The sequence below is a fragment of the Platichthys flesus genome, chromosome 18 (genome assembly GCF_949316205.1).
Source record: "Platichthys flesus chromosome 18, fPlaFle2.1, whole genome shotgun sequence".
NCBI classification, from domain to species: Eukaryota; Metazoa; Chordata; class Actinopteri; order Pleuronectiformes; family Pleuronectidae; genus Platichthys; species Platichthys flesus.
In genome coordinates this window covers 19,879,524-19,895,116 of record NC_084962.1, presented here as the reverse complement: position 1 = coordinate 19,895,116, position 15,593 = coordinate 19,879,524, and the positions used below count along the sequence as shown (strand labels likewise).

General features: G+C 38.5%; 4 protein-coding genes across 5 annotated transcripts; all 4 read left to right on the top strand.

Moving 5' to 3' along the window:
* The first annotated feature begins 1,590 nt into the window (after window positions 1–1,590).
* LOC133973620 (zinc finger protein 664-like) lies at window positions 1,591–8,262 on the top strand. Of its 2 annotated transcripts, XM_062411593.1 has the most exons (3): window positions 1,591–1,875; window positions 2,192–3,158; window positions 7,627–8,262. In XM_062411593.1, the coding sequence occupies exons 1-3, from the start codon at window positions 1,704–1,706 to the stop codon at window positions 7,685–7,687; spliced, it is 1,200 nt and encodes a 399-aa protein (XP_062267577.1). In that variant the 5' UTR covers window positions 1,591–1,703; the 3' UTR covers window positions 7,688–8,262. The 2 variants fall into 2 exon arrangements, with proteins under 2 accessions (XP_062267577.1, XP_062267576.1); XM_062411592.1 differs by lacking the exon at window positions 7,627–8,262 and having other exon boundaries at window positions 2,192–4,880.
* LOC133973622 (zinc finger protein 664-like) lies at window positions 5,455–7,263 on the top strand. Its single transcript, XM_062411595.1, has 2 exons — window positions 5,455–5,742; window positions 6,059–7,263. Exons 1-2 carry the CDS (start codon window positions 5,571–5,573, stop codon window positions 6,988–6,990), a joined length of 1,104 nt encoding a protein of 367 aa, XP_062267579.1. The 5' UTR covers window positions 5,455–5,570; the 3' UTR covers window positions 6,991–7,263.
* Window positions 8,263–9,887: 1,625 nt separating the features above from the next.
* LOC133973624 (zinc finger protein 32-like) lies at window positions 9,888–11,908 on the top strand. Its single transcript, XM_062411596.1, has 2 exons — window positions 9,888–10,165; window positions 10,471–11,908. Exons 1-2 carry the CDS (start codon window positions 9,994–9,996, stop codon window positions 11,337–11,339), a joined length of 1,041 nt encoding a protein of 346 aa, XP_062267580.1. The 5' UTR covers window positions 9,888–9,993; the 3' UTR covers window positions 11,340–11,908.
* A 506-nt stretch (window positions 11,909–12,414) lies between these two features.
* Window positions 12,415–15,020, top strand: LOC133973619 (zinc finger protein 664-like). The gene is made up of 2 exons (XM_062411591.1): window positions 12,415–12,682; window positions 12,884–15,020. The coding sequence occupies exons 1-2, from the start codon at window positions 12,511–12,513 to the stop codon at window positions 14,002–14,004; spliced, it is 1,293 nt and encodes a 430-aa protein (XP_062267575.1). The 5' UTR covers window positions 12,415–12,510; the 3' UTR covers window positions 14,005–15,020.
* Window positions 15,021–15,593: the final 573 nt, after the last annotated feature.

The following is a 15,593-nucleotide window of genomic DNA, read 5'->3' as shown; positions in this document are numbered from 1 at the left end:
AAAAAATATAAAAAAAATTCAACCATCCTATAAAAAGAATGGATAAGAAGCTCAAATATTATCTGTTTGATTTAAAAAGAAAAGAAAAAAGTTTTATTCAACCATACAATGGCTAAGAAACCCGAATTCTGTTTAGGATGAAGATTATATTAATGTTCCATATGGAATAACAAAGAGAACTGCTAAAGGACTGCTGAGTTGCAGCACCATTGTTTTGTTTATTTATGATTATTAAAAGAAAACTGGTTAAATATATATATATGCGTCTTTTGTAATAAATTGTTTGTTTTCACAAAAATATACAGAGAAATCGGTAATGTGATTAATCATGATTAATCCATAGAAACCTGTGATTAATGTGATTACAATTTTTAATCATTTCACAGCCCTAGTGAAAAGTGATAATTTGAAAATCCATATGAAAATTCACACTGGTGAGAAGCCATATTCTTGTCAAACTTGGGGAAAGGGTTAGACGTAGTGATGAATTGAAATTCCACATAAGTCCAATTTGTGTTTTAAATTTATGTTGGAGTAGTTTGGGTTACATCCAAATGCTCCTCTCTCACAACTCTCCTGTAGCTGACAGCCACGATCAGAGCAGAAGTAGACATATGGATTCAGAGTCAACAGGAAATGAAGAACCAAAGCCTCAGGATAGTGTTTATGAAAACTGGAGTCACAGTAACAATCTTTACACCTGTCTTACTCTAATCAAATGTGACACTTGTGGAAAAGCTTTGGTGTATGAGAGTCACTTAAAAATAAATCTGAGATCCACACAGGTGAGAAGTCATTTTTATATATAATATGTGGAAGAACATTCAGTACCACGTTCAAATTAAAAAGGCATATGACAACTCTAACGGGTGAGATGCCATTTTCGTGTAAAATATGCACGAAAGGATTTAGAAGACGTGGTGATTTTTCTGTCTTTTGTGCCAATGTTAACTCAACTTGGCATCATTAATAAAGGAATGTACGATTTCTCTTCTCTTTCTCACTGTTGAAAGGTTTATATTCATTTTAGGTCGTTCTTATCACACGGATTAATGTACATTTTTTCATAAAGTTTTGTTTTAATTTGATATTTGATGACATAAAAGACGTTGAATCGTCATGATTGACAGCAGAGACTGACTGGTGATTGGTTGAGTCATGATTTGGCTGCAGAGCTGATCAGCAGGATCTCAACACTGAGGCTCCACACCACGATCACTACTGCTCAGACTCTGACTCCAAATAACATAGAAAGACCAAAATGGCATCAATTGCATCCAACATATTTTACCTCCCTTTGTGTAAAAGTGGAGAGAGTGGAGTTCTGTCATCCATCTTTATTCACAGTCTGTGATACCGGCATTAATAGACATGTACAGTATAATGACTGGTCTATGTCAGGCTGAATTCTGTCACTATGATTTAACTCTGTATTACAACTAATAGAAACCTATTGTAATCCAACACTGGTGTGAATGTACAGAGGCAGGTTCCCACATCTGTCAGAGGGGCCGCTATAACCATTTGAACTATGAAGATAACAAGATGACCCTGTCTCTGTTGGACCTTCACAGTGTGACACCCACCGGAAGTAAACAGACAGCGCTAATAGAATTAGCTAGTAGGTGCACGTTAGCAGTTAGCTGGAAGACAGCAGTGTGGTCGTGTCTCGGGTGAATGTTCAAGTAGTGGACGGAGCAGTGATGTCTTCGGTTCAGTATTTGAGAGAGTTTATCAGCGAGCGACTAACAGCTGCTGCTGAGGAGATATTCACGGTCTTTGAAAAAACCATCGTCCAGTACGAAGAAGAGGTCGATCGTCAGCGCAGACTGCTGGAGACCGTTTTGAAACCTGAAATAAAGCTGCACAGGATCGGTCAGTACAACCAGAGTGTGGCTGACATTGGACTTGTTTCTCTGTGTTTGCTGTGTTTGTATTCTGGAGGGAGAAAACACTGCATGCTACTTTATTTTGTTGCTCTCATAAATAAAATGGTGTTCATAACATTTAAAGTTGATTTCATAACATTATTGATTGACACATTAAACCCTCACATAACAATATGTGGTGATAATCCCGGAGGAGCAGTTAGTATTGTTCCTTATTTTTCACAGTAAATTTCAAATCACAAACTAAATTGACTTTATCATCACAGTTTTGACCTCTGTCTTGTGTCTCTTTGTTCCTCCAGAGCTCCCACAGCAGCATGTCTGTAAGGAGGAGGAGGTTCTCAATGACCAGCAGCTCTGTCACCAGGAGAGGAACTCCAGTCTGGACCAAGAGGAACAAGAACCTCCACAGATAAAAGAGGAACAGGAGGAAATGTTCACCAGTCAGGAGGGAGAGCAGCTTGTACTGAAGCAGGAGACTGACACCTGCATGTTGACTCCTCATGGTGAGGAAAGTGCCCATAGAGAACAAGAGGGTGAGCACCAGCTCCTCTCTCACAACTCTCCTGTAGCTGAGAGCCAAGATCAGAACAGAAGAAAACATATGGATTCAAAATCTACAGGAAATGAAGAACCAAACCCACAGAAGAGTTTTCATGAAAACAGGAGTCACGGTAGCAATGTGGATAACTCTCCTAAATCAGAGATTAACTCTAATACTCAAACAGGTAAAAAGTCTTTCAAATGTGACACTTGTAGAAAAACGTATGTGTGTAAGTATAAATTGAAGAGTCATCTGGGAACGCACACAGGTGAAAAACCTTATTTATGCAAAATATGCAAGAAAGGATTTGGACGTGGTGATGAACTGAGAGTCCACATGAAAATTCACACTGGTGAGAAGCCATTTTCTTGCCAAACATGTTGGAAAAGGTTTGGACGTAGTAATGAATTGAAAATCCACCTGAGAAGTCACACTGGTGAGAAGCCATATTCTTGCCAAACATGTACAAAACGTTTTGTAAGTAATAGTAAATTGAAAGTCCATGTGAGGTTTCACACTGGTGAGAAGCCATTTTCGTGCAAAATTTGTCAGAAAGGTTTTGTAAGGATTTGTGATTTGAAGGTTCATATGAGAATTCACACTGGTGAAAAGCCATATTCCTGCCAAACATGTGGGAAAAGGTTTGTACGTACTGATGAATTGAGAATCCACATGAGAACTCACACTGGTGAGAAGCCATATTCTTGCCAAACATGTGGGAAAAGGTTTGCAAGTAGTGGCAGTTTGAAAGTCCACATGAGAATTCACACTGGTGAGAAGCCATATTCTTGCCAAACATGTGGGGAAAGTTTTGGACGTGGTGATCAATTGAAAGTCCACAATAGAACTCATATTTAAGAAGCCACACTCTTGCGAACTATTTAAGAAATTTTTTGGAAGTAGTGGGATCTTGAAAGTCCAGATGATGGCTCATACGTCAGAAGCCGTACAATGGACATTTTACATTACAAGTGTCACATTTTACTTTCAAATGTGACACTTGTGGACAAACTTGTGCGTGCATGTCTAATTTAAAGATTCACCTGGGAACTCACACAGGTGAAAAGCCATATTCTTGCCAAACATGTGGGAAAAGGATTAGACGACGTGATGAATTGAGAATCCATTTGCGAATTCACACAGCTGAGCAGCCATATTCTTGAAAAATATGTCAGAAATGTTTTGTGAAAAGTAGAGCTGTGAAAAATAACGCGTTATGATTAAATTAATTACCTTTTTTTACTCATTTAACGCATGCGCACAAGGACCTTCCAATATAACCACAATTCCGCCCACTCTGCACTAGTCTCCGCTCTAATGCAGTCAGATGGCGGCTGCCAATCAAACAAACAAACAACATGGATAATTCTGATGAACCTGAGGACATTCTGGACAGCAAGATCGAACATTCAATAAAACCAAGGTGATATGTACACTCTGTGGGAAGACATTATCGTTTCACAGTAGTAATACCAGCCTAAAGTACCATGCAACGCGAAGCATGTGTAGGTCGGCGAGGGGCGTTCAAGTGGAATGCGTCAAACCAGCTACACTTGCAGGACACATTGGGCAAAAGAAGCGGTCAGCTTTACTGTCAGAGAATGTGAACAAGTTAGTTTGCCTCATCAACTGGCTAAAGAACGACTAGCAAAGAGGACCTTTAGAGGCATTAGATTGCGTCATGGTGTGGTTAATGGTTGTTTGACAAAAAATATAAAAAAAATTCAACCATCCTATAAAAAGAATGGATAAGAAGCTCAAATAATATCTGTTTGATTTAAAAAGAAAAGAAAAAGTTTTATTCAACCATACAATGGCTAAGAAACCCGAATTCTGTTTAGGATGAAGATTATATTAATGTTCCATATGGAATAACAAAGAGAACTGCTAAAGGACTGCTGAGTTGCAGCACCATTGTTTTGTTTATTTATGATTATTAAAAGAAAACTGGTTAAATATATATATGCGTCTTTTGTAATAAATTGTTTGTTTTCACAAAAATATACAGAGAAATCGGTAATGTGATTAATCATGATTAATCCATAGAAACCTGTGATTAATTTGAACCAAAGCCTCAGGATAGTGTTTATGAAAACTGGAGCCACAGTAACAATCTTTACACCTGTCCCATATTAGAGACTAACTCTTATCAAATGTGACACTTGTGGAAAAGCTTTTGTGTATGAGAGTCACTTAAAAATGCATCTGAGATTCACACAGGTGAGAAGTAATTTTCATGTATAATATGTGGAAGAACATTCAGTACCACGTTCAAATTAAAAAGGCATATGACAACTCTAACAGGTGAGATGCCATTTTCGTGTAAAATATGCACGAAAGGATTTAGTAGTCATGGTGATTTTTCTGTCTTTTGTGCCAATGTTAACTCAACTTGGCATCATTAATAAAGGAATGTACGATTTCTCTTCTCTTTCTCACTGTTGAAAGGTTTATATTCATTTTAGGTCGTTCTTATCACACGGATAATGTACATTTTTTCATAAAGTTTTGTTTTAATTTGATATTTGATGACATAAAAGACGTTGAATCGTCATGATTGACAGCAGAGACTGACTGGTGATTGGTTGAGTCATGATTTGGCTGCAGAGCTGATCAGCAGGATCTCAACACTGAGGCTCCACACCACGATCACTACTGCTCAGACTCTGACTCCAAATAACATAGAAAGACCAAAATGGCATCAATTGCATCCAACATATTTTACCTCCCTTTGTGTAAAAGTGGAGAGAGTGGAGTTCTGTCATCCATCTTTATTCACAGTCTGTGATACCGGCATTAATAGACATGTACAGTATAATGACTGGTCTATGTCAGGCTGAATTCTGTCACTATGATTTAACTCTGTATTACAACTAATAGAAACCTATTGTAATTCAACACTGGTGTGAATGTACAGAGGCGGGGTCCCACATCTGTCAGAGGGGCCGCTATAACCATTTGAACTATGAAGATAACAAGATGACCCTGTCTCTGTTGGACCTTCACAGTGTGACACCCACCGGAAGTAAACAGACAGCGCTAGCAGCATTAGCTAGTAGGTGCACGTTAGCAGTTAGCTGGAAGACGGTAGTGTGGTCGTGTCTCGGGTGAATGTTCAAGTAGTGGACGGAGCAGTGATGTCTTCGGTTCAGTATTTGAGAGAGTTTATCAGCGAGCGACTAACAGCTGCTGCTGAGGAGATATTCACGGTCTTTGAAAAAACCATCGTCCAGTACGAAGAAGAGGTCGATCGTCAGCGCAGACTGCTGGAGACCGTTTTGAAACCTGAAATAAAGCTGCACAGGATCGGTCAGTACAACCAGAGTGTGGCTGACATTGGACTTGTTTCTCTGTGTTTGCTGTGTTCGTAGTCTGGAGGTAGAAAACACTGCGACTCACTTTATTTTGTTGCTCTCATAAATAAAATGGTGTTCATAAAATTTAAAGTTGATTTCATAACATTATTGATTGACACATTAAACCCTCACATAACAATATGTGGTGATAATCCCGGAGGAGCAGTTAGTATTGTTCCTTATTTTTCACAGTAAATTTCAAATCACAAACTAAATTGACTTTATCATCACAGTTCTAACCTCTGTCTTGTGTCTCTTTGTTCCTCCAGAGCTCCCACAGCAGCATGTCTGTAAGGAGGAGGAGGTTCTCAATGACCAGCAGCTCTGTCACCAGGAGAGGAACTCCAGTCTGGACCAAGAGGAAAAAGAACCTCCACAGATTAAAGAGGAACAGGAGGAAATGTGCACCAGTCAGGAGGGAGAGCAGCTTGTACTGAAGCAGGAGACTGAAACCTGCATGTTGACTCCTTATTGTGAGGGGAGTGACCATAGAGAACCAGAGGATGAGCACCAGCTCCTCTCTCACAACTCTCCTGTAGCTGAGAGCCACGATCAGAACAGAAGAAAACATTTGGATTCAGGATCAACAGGAAATGAAGAACCAAACCCACCGATGAGTTTTCATGAAAATAAAAGTCACGGTTGCAATGTGGACAACTCTCACAATTCAGAGATTAACTCTAATACTCACACAGGTAAAAAGTCTTTCAAATGTGACACTTGTGGACAAACTTTTGTTTATAAGAATAATTTGAAGATTCATCTGAGAACACACACAGGCAAAAAAACATATTTATGCAAAATATGTAGGAAAAGTTTTGTAAGTAGTAGTAATTTGAAAGTCCATGTGAGGTTTCACACTGGTGAGAAGCCTTTTTTGTGCAAAATATGTCAGAAAAGTTTTTATACAAGTGGTCACTTGAAGGTTCATATGATAATTCACACTGGTGAGAATCCATATTCTTGCCAAACATGTGGGAAAAGGTTTCGACGTCGTGATGAATTTAGAATCCATATGAGAATTCACACAGGTGAGAAGCCATTTTCTTGTAAAATATGTCAGAAATGTTTTGTGAAAAGTAGTAATTTGAAAGTCCATATGAGAATTCACACTGGTGAGAAGCCATATTCTTGCCAAACGTGTGGGAAAAGGTTTGGACGTAGTGATGAATTGAAATTCCACATTAGAACTCACCGTTGAGAAGCCACATTCTTATGAAACATTTATGAAATGTTTTCGAACTAGTTGAAATCCTATTGCACTATGGAGTAAAGATATTATTTGACATATTTGGAAGTCATACAAGATGAATTTGTCTTTTAAATTTATGTTGGAGTAGTTTTCATTACATCCAAATGATCGACATATTTTGCCTTCAAATGTGAAACAAACTGATGTAGTATAAGTGTTGTCTCTATGAAATGTACCACATTAAAAAACTTGTATTTTAAATGGTAAATGGATTTGTATTTATATAGCGCTTTTCTAGTCTTGATGACCACTCAAAGCTCTTTACAGTACAGTTTCACATTCCAGAGGATGAGCACCAGCTCCTCTCTCACAACTCTCCTGTAGCTTAGAGCCACGATCAGAACAGAAGAAAACATTTGTATTCAGGATCAACAGGAAATGAAGAACCAAACCCACAGAAGAGTTTTCATGAAAACAACAGTCACAGTCATAATCTGAACAACTCTCCCATGTCAGAGATTAACTCTAATACTCACACAGATAAAAAGTCTATCAAATTTGACACTTGCGTAAAGACTTTTACGTTTACGTCTAAATTGAAGATTCAAGTGAGAAGCCATATTCTTGCCAAACATGTGGGAAAAGGTTTGGACGTAGGGATGAATTGAGAGTCCACATGAGAATGCACGCTGGTGAGAAGCCGTAGTGTTGTCAAATATGTGGGAAACGTTATTTAAGAAGTGGCAGTTTGAAGGTCCAGATGAAGAGTCATACTGGTGAGATGCCATATTCTTGTAAAATATGTCAGTAAAGATTTGGACAGAGTAGTCATTTGAATTCCCACATGAGGCGCCACAGGTGAGAGGCAATTTTTCTTGTAAAAGATGTCGGGAAAGTTATTCACATTGTGATGTATTGAATTTTCATATGAGAACTCAGGCTGGGGAGGAGCCTTCATTAGTGATAAAAGCTTCTCTTAATGTACACACATGAGTGATTTAAAGTTTTATACGGGAGAAATTGTGTGTGTTTACAAAACAAGGATGTATATAGATTTAGTGTTGTTGAATATTATAAATGATCTGAGGCTGTCCAGCCATCCTGCATCTACAGTCTTTTCACAAACATGTCCTTTAATTCACTGTATTTTTTATTTATTATCATATTTATATAATTTGTATTATTTCAGTCTGCAGAGGAAAAACAAACTCATGTAGTAGATGTTCTATGCTCCTTTATAAAATTTGCAACATAAATAAATTTAGATATGAATGACTACAATATTTCTTTCAATGCTGGTTAGTTGAACTGATGTTCCCAATTTGATGGATTGAATAATGAGGGTAATTATGAGCACCATCAGTCTATAGGGTCATTTATATAATTTTTACCATTGAAAATGTCTATTTTAAGCTGTATATTCATCATTGCCCACACCCTAACATGTGTTCTGAACATTGACACAGCTACATACAAACATGGAAACAATGAAGGAGGTCTTTATAACTTACCCTCAGAATCAACAATTTCCCCTTCAATTACAGCTTCAAAATCATGTGGTCTGGTTTCATTAAAACTATGATCATCAACGTATATTTTTCTGTCTTTTGAGACAATGTTAACTCAACATAGCATTGTAAATAAAGGAATGTATGATTTCTCTTCTCTTTCTCACTGTTGAAAGGTTTCTGTCATTTTAGGTCGTTCTTATCACACGGATGAATCTTCATTTTTCCATAAAGTTTTGTTTTTATTCGATATTTGATGATATAAAGACGTTGAAACGTCATGATTGACAGCAGAGACTGATTGGTGATTGGTTGAGTTTATGTTTTGGCAGCAGAGCTGATCTGCAGGATCTCAACGCTGAGGCTCCACACCACGAACACTACTGCTCAGACTCTGACTCCAAATAAAATAGAAAGACCAAGTTCTGTCATCCATCTTTAATCACAGTCTGTGATACCGACAGGATTAGACATGTACAGTATGATGAGAGAGGCGGTGGACTAGTGGCAGAAACTTTGACTATGGCCAGAGAAGGTCTCTGGTTCATCTCTGGTTCGAGTCCACGGAGAAACACCAAAAAGACAAACCTCGATTGATCTGTCCAAAAATCCAAGAGTCTCACTACCCTGTCTAGTGCCCCTGAGCAAGGCACCTTACTCCCCCAACATCTGCTCCCTGTGCGCCGTACATGGTCGCTCACTGCTCTGTGTGTCCTGCACCAGATGGGTCAAAAGCAGATATTAAATTTCGCTACAATTGCATGAGTGTGCCTGTGCATTTGTTTGGGACAAATAAATGTATCTTAATCTTAATGTTAATCCTAATGACTGGTCTACAGTATGTCATGCTGAATTATGTCACTATGATTTAAAGATTAAGATTAAAGATTAATATGAAGATTAAGATACATTTATTAGTCCCAAACACATGCACAGACATGCAAAGGCACACTCATGCAGGTAGGGAAATTTAACCTCTGCTTTTGACCAATCTGGTGCAGGACACACAGAGCAGTGAGCGACCATGTACGGCGCTCGGGGAGCAGATGTTGGGGGAGTAAGGTGCCTTGCTCAGGGGCACTAGACAGGGTAGTGAGAATCTTGGATTTTTGGACAGATCAATCGAGGTTCGTCTTTTGTTGTCTCTCCGTGGAGTCGAACCAGAGACCTTCTCTGCCCATAGTCCTAGTTTCTGCCACTAGACCACCACCTCTCCTAACAACGCTGTATTAACTCTGTATTAAAACTAATAGAAACTTATTGTAATCCAACATTGGTGTGAATGAAAAGAGGCAGGTTCCCACATCTGTCGGAGGGGGCGCTATAACCATTTGAAATATGAAGATGACAAGTTGACTCTGTCTCAGTCGGACCTTCACAATGTGACACCGACCGGAAGTAAACACACACTAACTGCATTAGCTAGTTGCAAGTTAGCAGTTAGCTGGAAGACGGTAGTGTGGTCGTGTCTCGGGTGAATGTTCTAGTAGTGGACGGAGCAGTGATGTCTTCAGTTCAGTATTTGAGAGAGTTTATCAGCGAGCGACTAACAGCTGCTGCTGAGGAGATATTCACGGTCTTTGAAAAAACCATCGTCCAGTACGAAGAAGAGGTCGATCGTCAGCGCAGACTGCTGGAGACCGTTTTGAAACCTGAAATAAAGCTGCACAGGATCGGTCAGTACAACCAGAGTGTGGCTGACATTGGACTTACTTCTCTGAGTTTGCTGTGTTTGTAGTCTGGAGGGAGAAAACACTGCGACTCACTTTAATTTGATGCTCTCATAAATAAAATGGTGTTCATAAAATTTAAAGTTGATTTCAACAACATAAATGATTCAGTGACATATTAAATAAAGCTGGAGGAGGCGTTAGAATTGTTCCTTATCTTTCACAGTAAATTTTTTACCAAAAAAAATTGAATTGACTTTATTTTATCATCACAGTTTTAACCTCTGTCTTGTGTCTCTTTGTTCCTCCAGAGCTCCCACAGCAGCATGTCTGTAGGGAGGAGGGGGTTCTCACTGACCAGCAGCTCTGTCCCCAGGAGAGGAGCTCCAGTCTGGACCAAGAGGAACAAGAACCTCCACAGATTAAAGAGGAACAGGAGGAAATGTGCACCAGTCAGGATGGAGAGCAGCTTGTACTGAAGCAGGAGACTGAAACCTGCATGTTGACTCCTTATTGTGGGGGGAGTGACCATAGAGAACCAGAGGATGAGCACCAGCTCCTCTCTCACAACTCTCCTGTAGCTGAGAGCCACGATCAGAACAGAAGAAAACATATGGATTCAGAATCAACAGGAAATGATGAACCAAACCCACAGAAGAGTTTTCATGAAAACAAAAGTTACAGTAACAATCTGGACAACTGTCCCAAATCAAAGATTAACTCTAATACTCACACAGGTAAAAAGTCTTTCAAATGTGACGCTTGTGGAAAAACTTTTGTTTATAAGTATAATTTGAAGATTCATCTGAGAACACACACTGGTGAAAAACCGTATTTATGCATAATATGTCAGAAAAGGTTTGTGAAAAGTAGTGATCTGAAAGTTCATGTGAGAATTCACACTGGTGAGAAGCCATATTCTTGCCAAATATGTGGGAAAGAGTTTGGACGCAGGGATCAATGGAGAGTCCACATGAGAATTCACACTGGTGAGAAGCCACATTGTTGCCAAACATGTGGTAAATGTTTTGTAAGAAGTAGTACATTGAAAGTCCACATGAGAATTCACACTGGTGAGAAGCCATACTGTTGCCTAACATGTGGTCAATGTTTTGTAAGTAGTAGTAAATTGAAACTCCACATGACAATTCACACTGGTGAGAATCCATATTCCTGCTAAACATGTGGGTAGGGGTTTCGACGTCATGATAGATTGAGAATCCATATGCGAATTTACACAGGTGAGATGTCATATTCTTGCAAAGTATGTCAGAAATCTTTCCTGAAAATGGTAATTTGAAAGTCCATATGAGAATTCACACTGGTGAGAAGCCATATTCTTTCCAAACATGTGGGAAAGAGTTTGGACGTAGTGATGAATTGAAATTCCACATTAGAATTCACCGTTGAGAAGCCACATTCTTATGAAACATTTATGCAATGTTTTTGAACTAGATGAAATTCTATCGCACTATGGGGTAAAGATATTATTTTACATATTAGGAAATCATACAAGATGAATTTGTCTTTTAAATTTATGTTGGAGTAGTTTGGGTTACATCCAAATGATCGACATATTTTGCCTTCAAATGTGAAACAAACTGTTGTAGTATAAGTATTGGCTCTATGAAATGTACCACATTAAGAAACTTGTATTTTATTAACTAGAATATTTCTTTCAATGTTTGTTCCTCAAACTGATGTTCAAGATTGGATGTTTTACAACTAATAAAATCTCATTGTAAATTCCATCATTGCTGTGAATCTACACAAGCAGGTTCCCACATCTGTCATAAAGGGGGTACTATAAGCATTTGAGATGTGAAGATAAAGCTGACCCATCAAAGTTGGCCATATTCTTGACAGTTGGATTGTTGGAAGGTAGTAAGTCAAAGTTATTTAAAAGTCCACAAGAACACACACTGGTGAGAAGCTGTTCTCCTGCAATATCTGTGGGAGAAGATTCACACAGCAGAACACATTAGAGAGCTCTTAGTGAATAACTAATAGGGCAGATGAGAAGAGTTCACACTGGTGAGAATTCCTTTCACTGCAAAATCTCTGGGTAAAGATACTTTTCTTTGACACATTTGTAAATCATACAATTTGAGCGTAACCTTAAAATGTATATTTATGATCAAGAAAATACTCTATCAGTGTTATCATTATAATTATTGCTGTTTTGTTGTTCAATAAAATTAAAAATAATGTTGCTCTTCCGGAAGTTGACAATTCACCGGAAGTAAACAGACAGCGCTAGCAGCATTAGCAAGGTGCAAGCTAGCATTTAGCTGGAAGACGGTAGTGTGGTCGTGTCTCGTGTGAATGTTCAAGTAGTGGACGGAGCAGTGATGTCTTCGGTCCAGTATTTGAGAGAGTTCATCAGCGAGCGACTAACAGCTGCTGCTGAGGAGATATTCACGGTCTTTGAAAAAACCATCGTCCAGTACGAAGAAGAGGTCGATCGTCAGCGCAGACTGCTGGAGACCGTTTTGAAACCTGAAATAAAGCTGCACAGGATCGGTCAGTACAACCAGAGTGTGGCTGACATTGGACTTGTTTCTCTGAGTTTGCTGTGTTTGTAGTCTGGAGGGAGAAAATACTGCGAGTCACTTTATTTAGTTGCTCTCATGAATAGTAACAGTAATTTTCATCTAAAACTCAGTTGTCTTTATTTTTATATCACAGTTCTAACCTCTGTCTTGTGTCTCTTTGTTTCTCCAGAGCTCCCCCAGCAGCATGTCTGTAAGGAGGAGGAGGTTCTCACTGACCAGCAGCTCTGTCCCCAGGAGAGGAACTCCAGTCTGGACCAAGAGGAACAAGAACCTCCACAGATTAAAGAGGAACAGGAGGAAATGTGCACCAGTCAGGAGGGAGAGCATCTCGTACTGAAGCAGGAGACTGAAACCTGCATGTTGACTCCTCATTGTGAGGAGAGTGACCATAGAGAACCAGAGGGTGAGCACCAGCTCCTCTCTCACAACTCTCCTTTAGCTGAGAGCCAAGATCAGAACAGAAGAAGACATATGGATTCAGTATCAACAGCAAATGAAGAACCAAACCCACTGAAGAGTTTTCATGAAAACAAAAATCACAGAAACAATCTGGACACCTCTCCGATGTCAAAGATTTACTCTAACACTCACACAGGTAAAAAGTCTTTCAAATGTGACAGTTGTGGAAAAACTTATGTTCATGAGTATAATTTGAAAGTTCATCTGAGAACACATACGGGTGAAAAAAAGTATTTATGTAAAATATGTAGGAATAGCTTTGGACGTAGTGATGAATTGAAAGTCCACATGAGAATTCACACTGGTGAGATGCCATTTTCGTGCAAAATATGTCAGAAACATTTTGTAAGTAGTAGTAAATTGAAAATCCATGTTAGAATTCACACTGGTGTGAAACCATATCCTTGCCAAACATGTGGCAAATGTTTTGTAAATAATGGTAATTTGAAAGTCCATTTGAGAACACACACTGGTGAAAAACCGTATTTATGCAAAATATGTCAGAAAAGGTTTGTGAAAAGGGGTGATTTGAAAGTTCATGTGAGAATTCACACGGGTGAGAAGCCATATTCTTGCCAAATATGTGGGAAAAGGTTTGGACGTAGTGATAAGTTGAGAGTCCACATGAGAATTCACACTGGTGAGAAGCCATATTGTTGCCAAACATGTGGTAAATGTTTTGTAAGTAGTAGTTCATTGAAAGTCCACATGAGAATTCACACTGGTGAGAAGCCATATTGTTGCCTAACATGTGGTAAATGTTTTGTAAGTAGTAGTAAATTGAAACTCCACATGAGAATTCACACTGGTGAGAAGCCATTTTCGTGCTAAATATGTCAGAAAGGTTTTCTAAGGATTTCTGATTTGAAGGTTCACATGAAAATTCACACTGCTGAGAAGCCATATTCCTGCCAAACATGTGGATAAAGGTTTCGACTTCATGATAGATTGAGAATCAGTATGCGGATTCACACAGGTGAGAAATCATATTCTTGTAAAGTATGTCAGAAATCTTTTCTGAAAAGTGGTAATTTGAAAGTCCATGTGAGGAGTCACACTGGTGAGAAGCCTTTTTTGTGCAAAATATGTCAGAAAGGTTTTGTAATGAGTAGTGATTTGAAGGTTCATATGACAATTCACACTGGTGAGAAGCCATATTCTTGCTAAACGTGGGAAAATGGTTGAGACGACGTGATGAATTGAGAATCCATATGCTAATTCACACAGGTGAAGAAATATTCTTGTAAAATATGTCAGAAATGTTTTGTGAAAAGTGGTAATTTGATAGTCCACATGAGAATTCATACTGGTGAGAAACCATATTCTTGCCAAACATGTGGGAAAAGCTTTGGACGTCATGATGAATTGAAAGTCCGCATTAGAACTCAAATTGAGAAGCCATATTGTTGCCAAACATATGGTAAATGCTTTTTAGGTAGTGACAGTCTTAAAGTCCACATGAGGAGTCACACAGGTGAGAAGCAATTTTCTAACCGAAGATGTGCATTGAATGTTCACATGAGAACTCAGACTGGGGAGGAGCCTGCAACTCGTGATAAAAGCCTCTCTTAGTTTACAGACATGAAAATTCATTTAAACTTTTATACAGGTAAACATTTGTGTTTACAAAACACTGATGTATATAAGTTTAGTATTGTTGAAGATGATAAATGATCTGAGGCTGTCCAGCCATCCTGCAACTACGGTCTTTTCACAAACATGTCTTTTGATTTAATGTATTTTTTTTCATTCTTACATCACATTGATAACGTTTTTACTTTTTCAGTCTGCAGAGGTGAAAATGTAATATTTAAATTATTGTTGTAATTAAAATATTTCTTTCACTACTTCTTCGTCAGTCTGATGTTCCCAATTTCATTGATTGAATAATGAGATATTTTACCCCCATCTATTTTAAGCTGTGTATTCATCACTGCCCACAAACTGCCATGGGTTCTGTACGTTGACACAGCTACATACACACATTGCAGCATGAAGGAGGTCTTTATAACTATACAACTTCGAAATCATTGTAATGGACACTTACTTGTAAAAAAGAGAGTGGTGCCTTTTCCCTTCCAACTCCATGTCTTGACCACCTATTCTTTCACTGTTTAACTTTAGTGAGAAGTTACGATCTCCAAAAGAAATACAGAACTCAAGGATTATTAGTGGGTTTAATTTCAGGAATCGTGCTGTTGATCATTTCAAAGGACTGAAGTCATTAAAACCAAGCGGCCATCTCAGATATCTAGGGAGGAATATCAAGAAGAGTTTTGGGTCATTCTCAGGCTGTTACTGGTCCTGATACATTTGAATTTTGTCTGTGTACTGGTTTCATTAAAACTATGATCATCAACGTATATTTTTTTGTCTTTTGTGACAAGTTTAACTCAACGTAGCATTGTAAATAAAGAAAT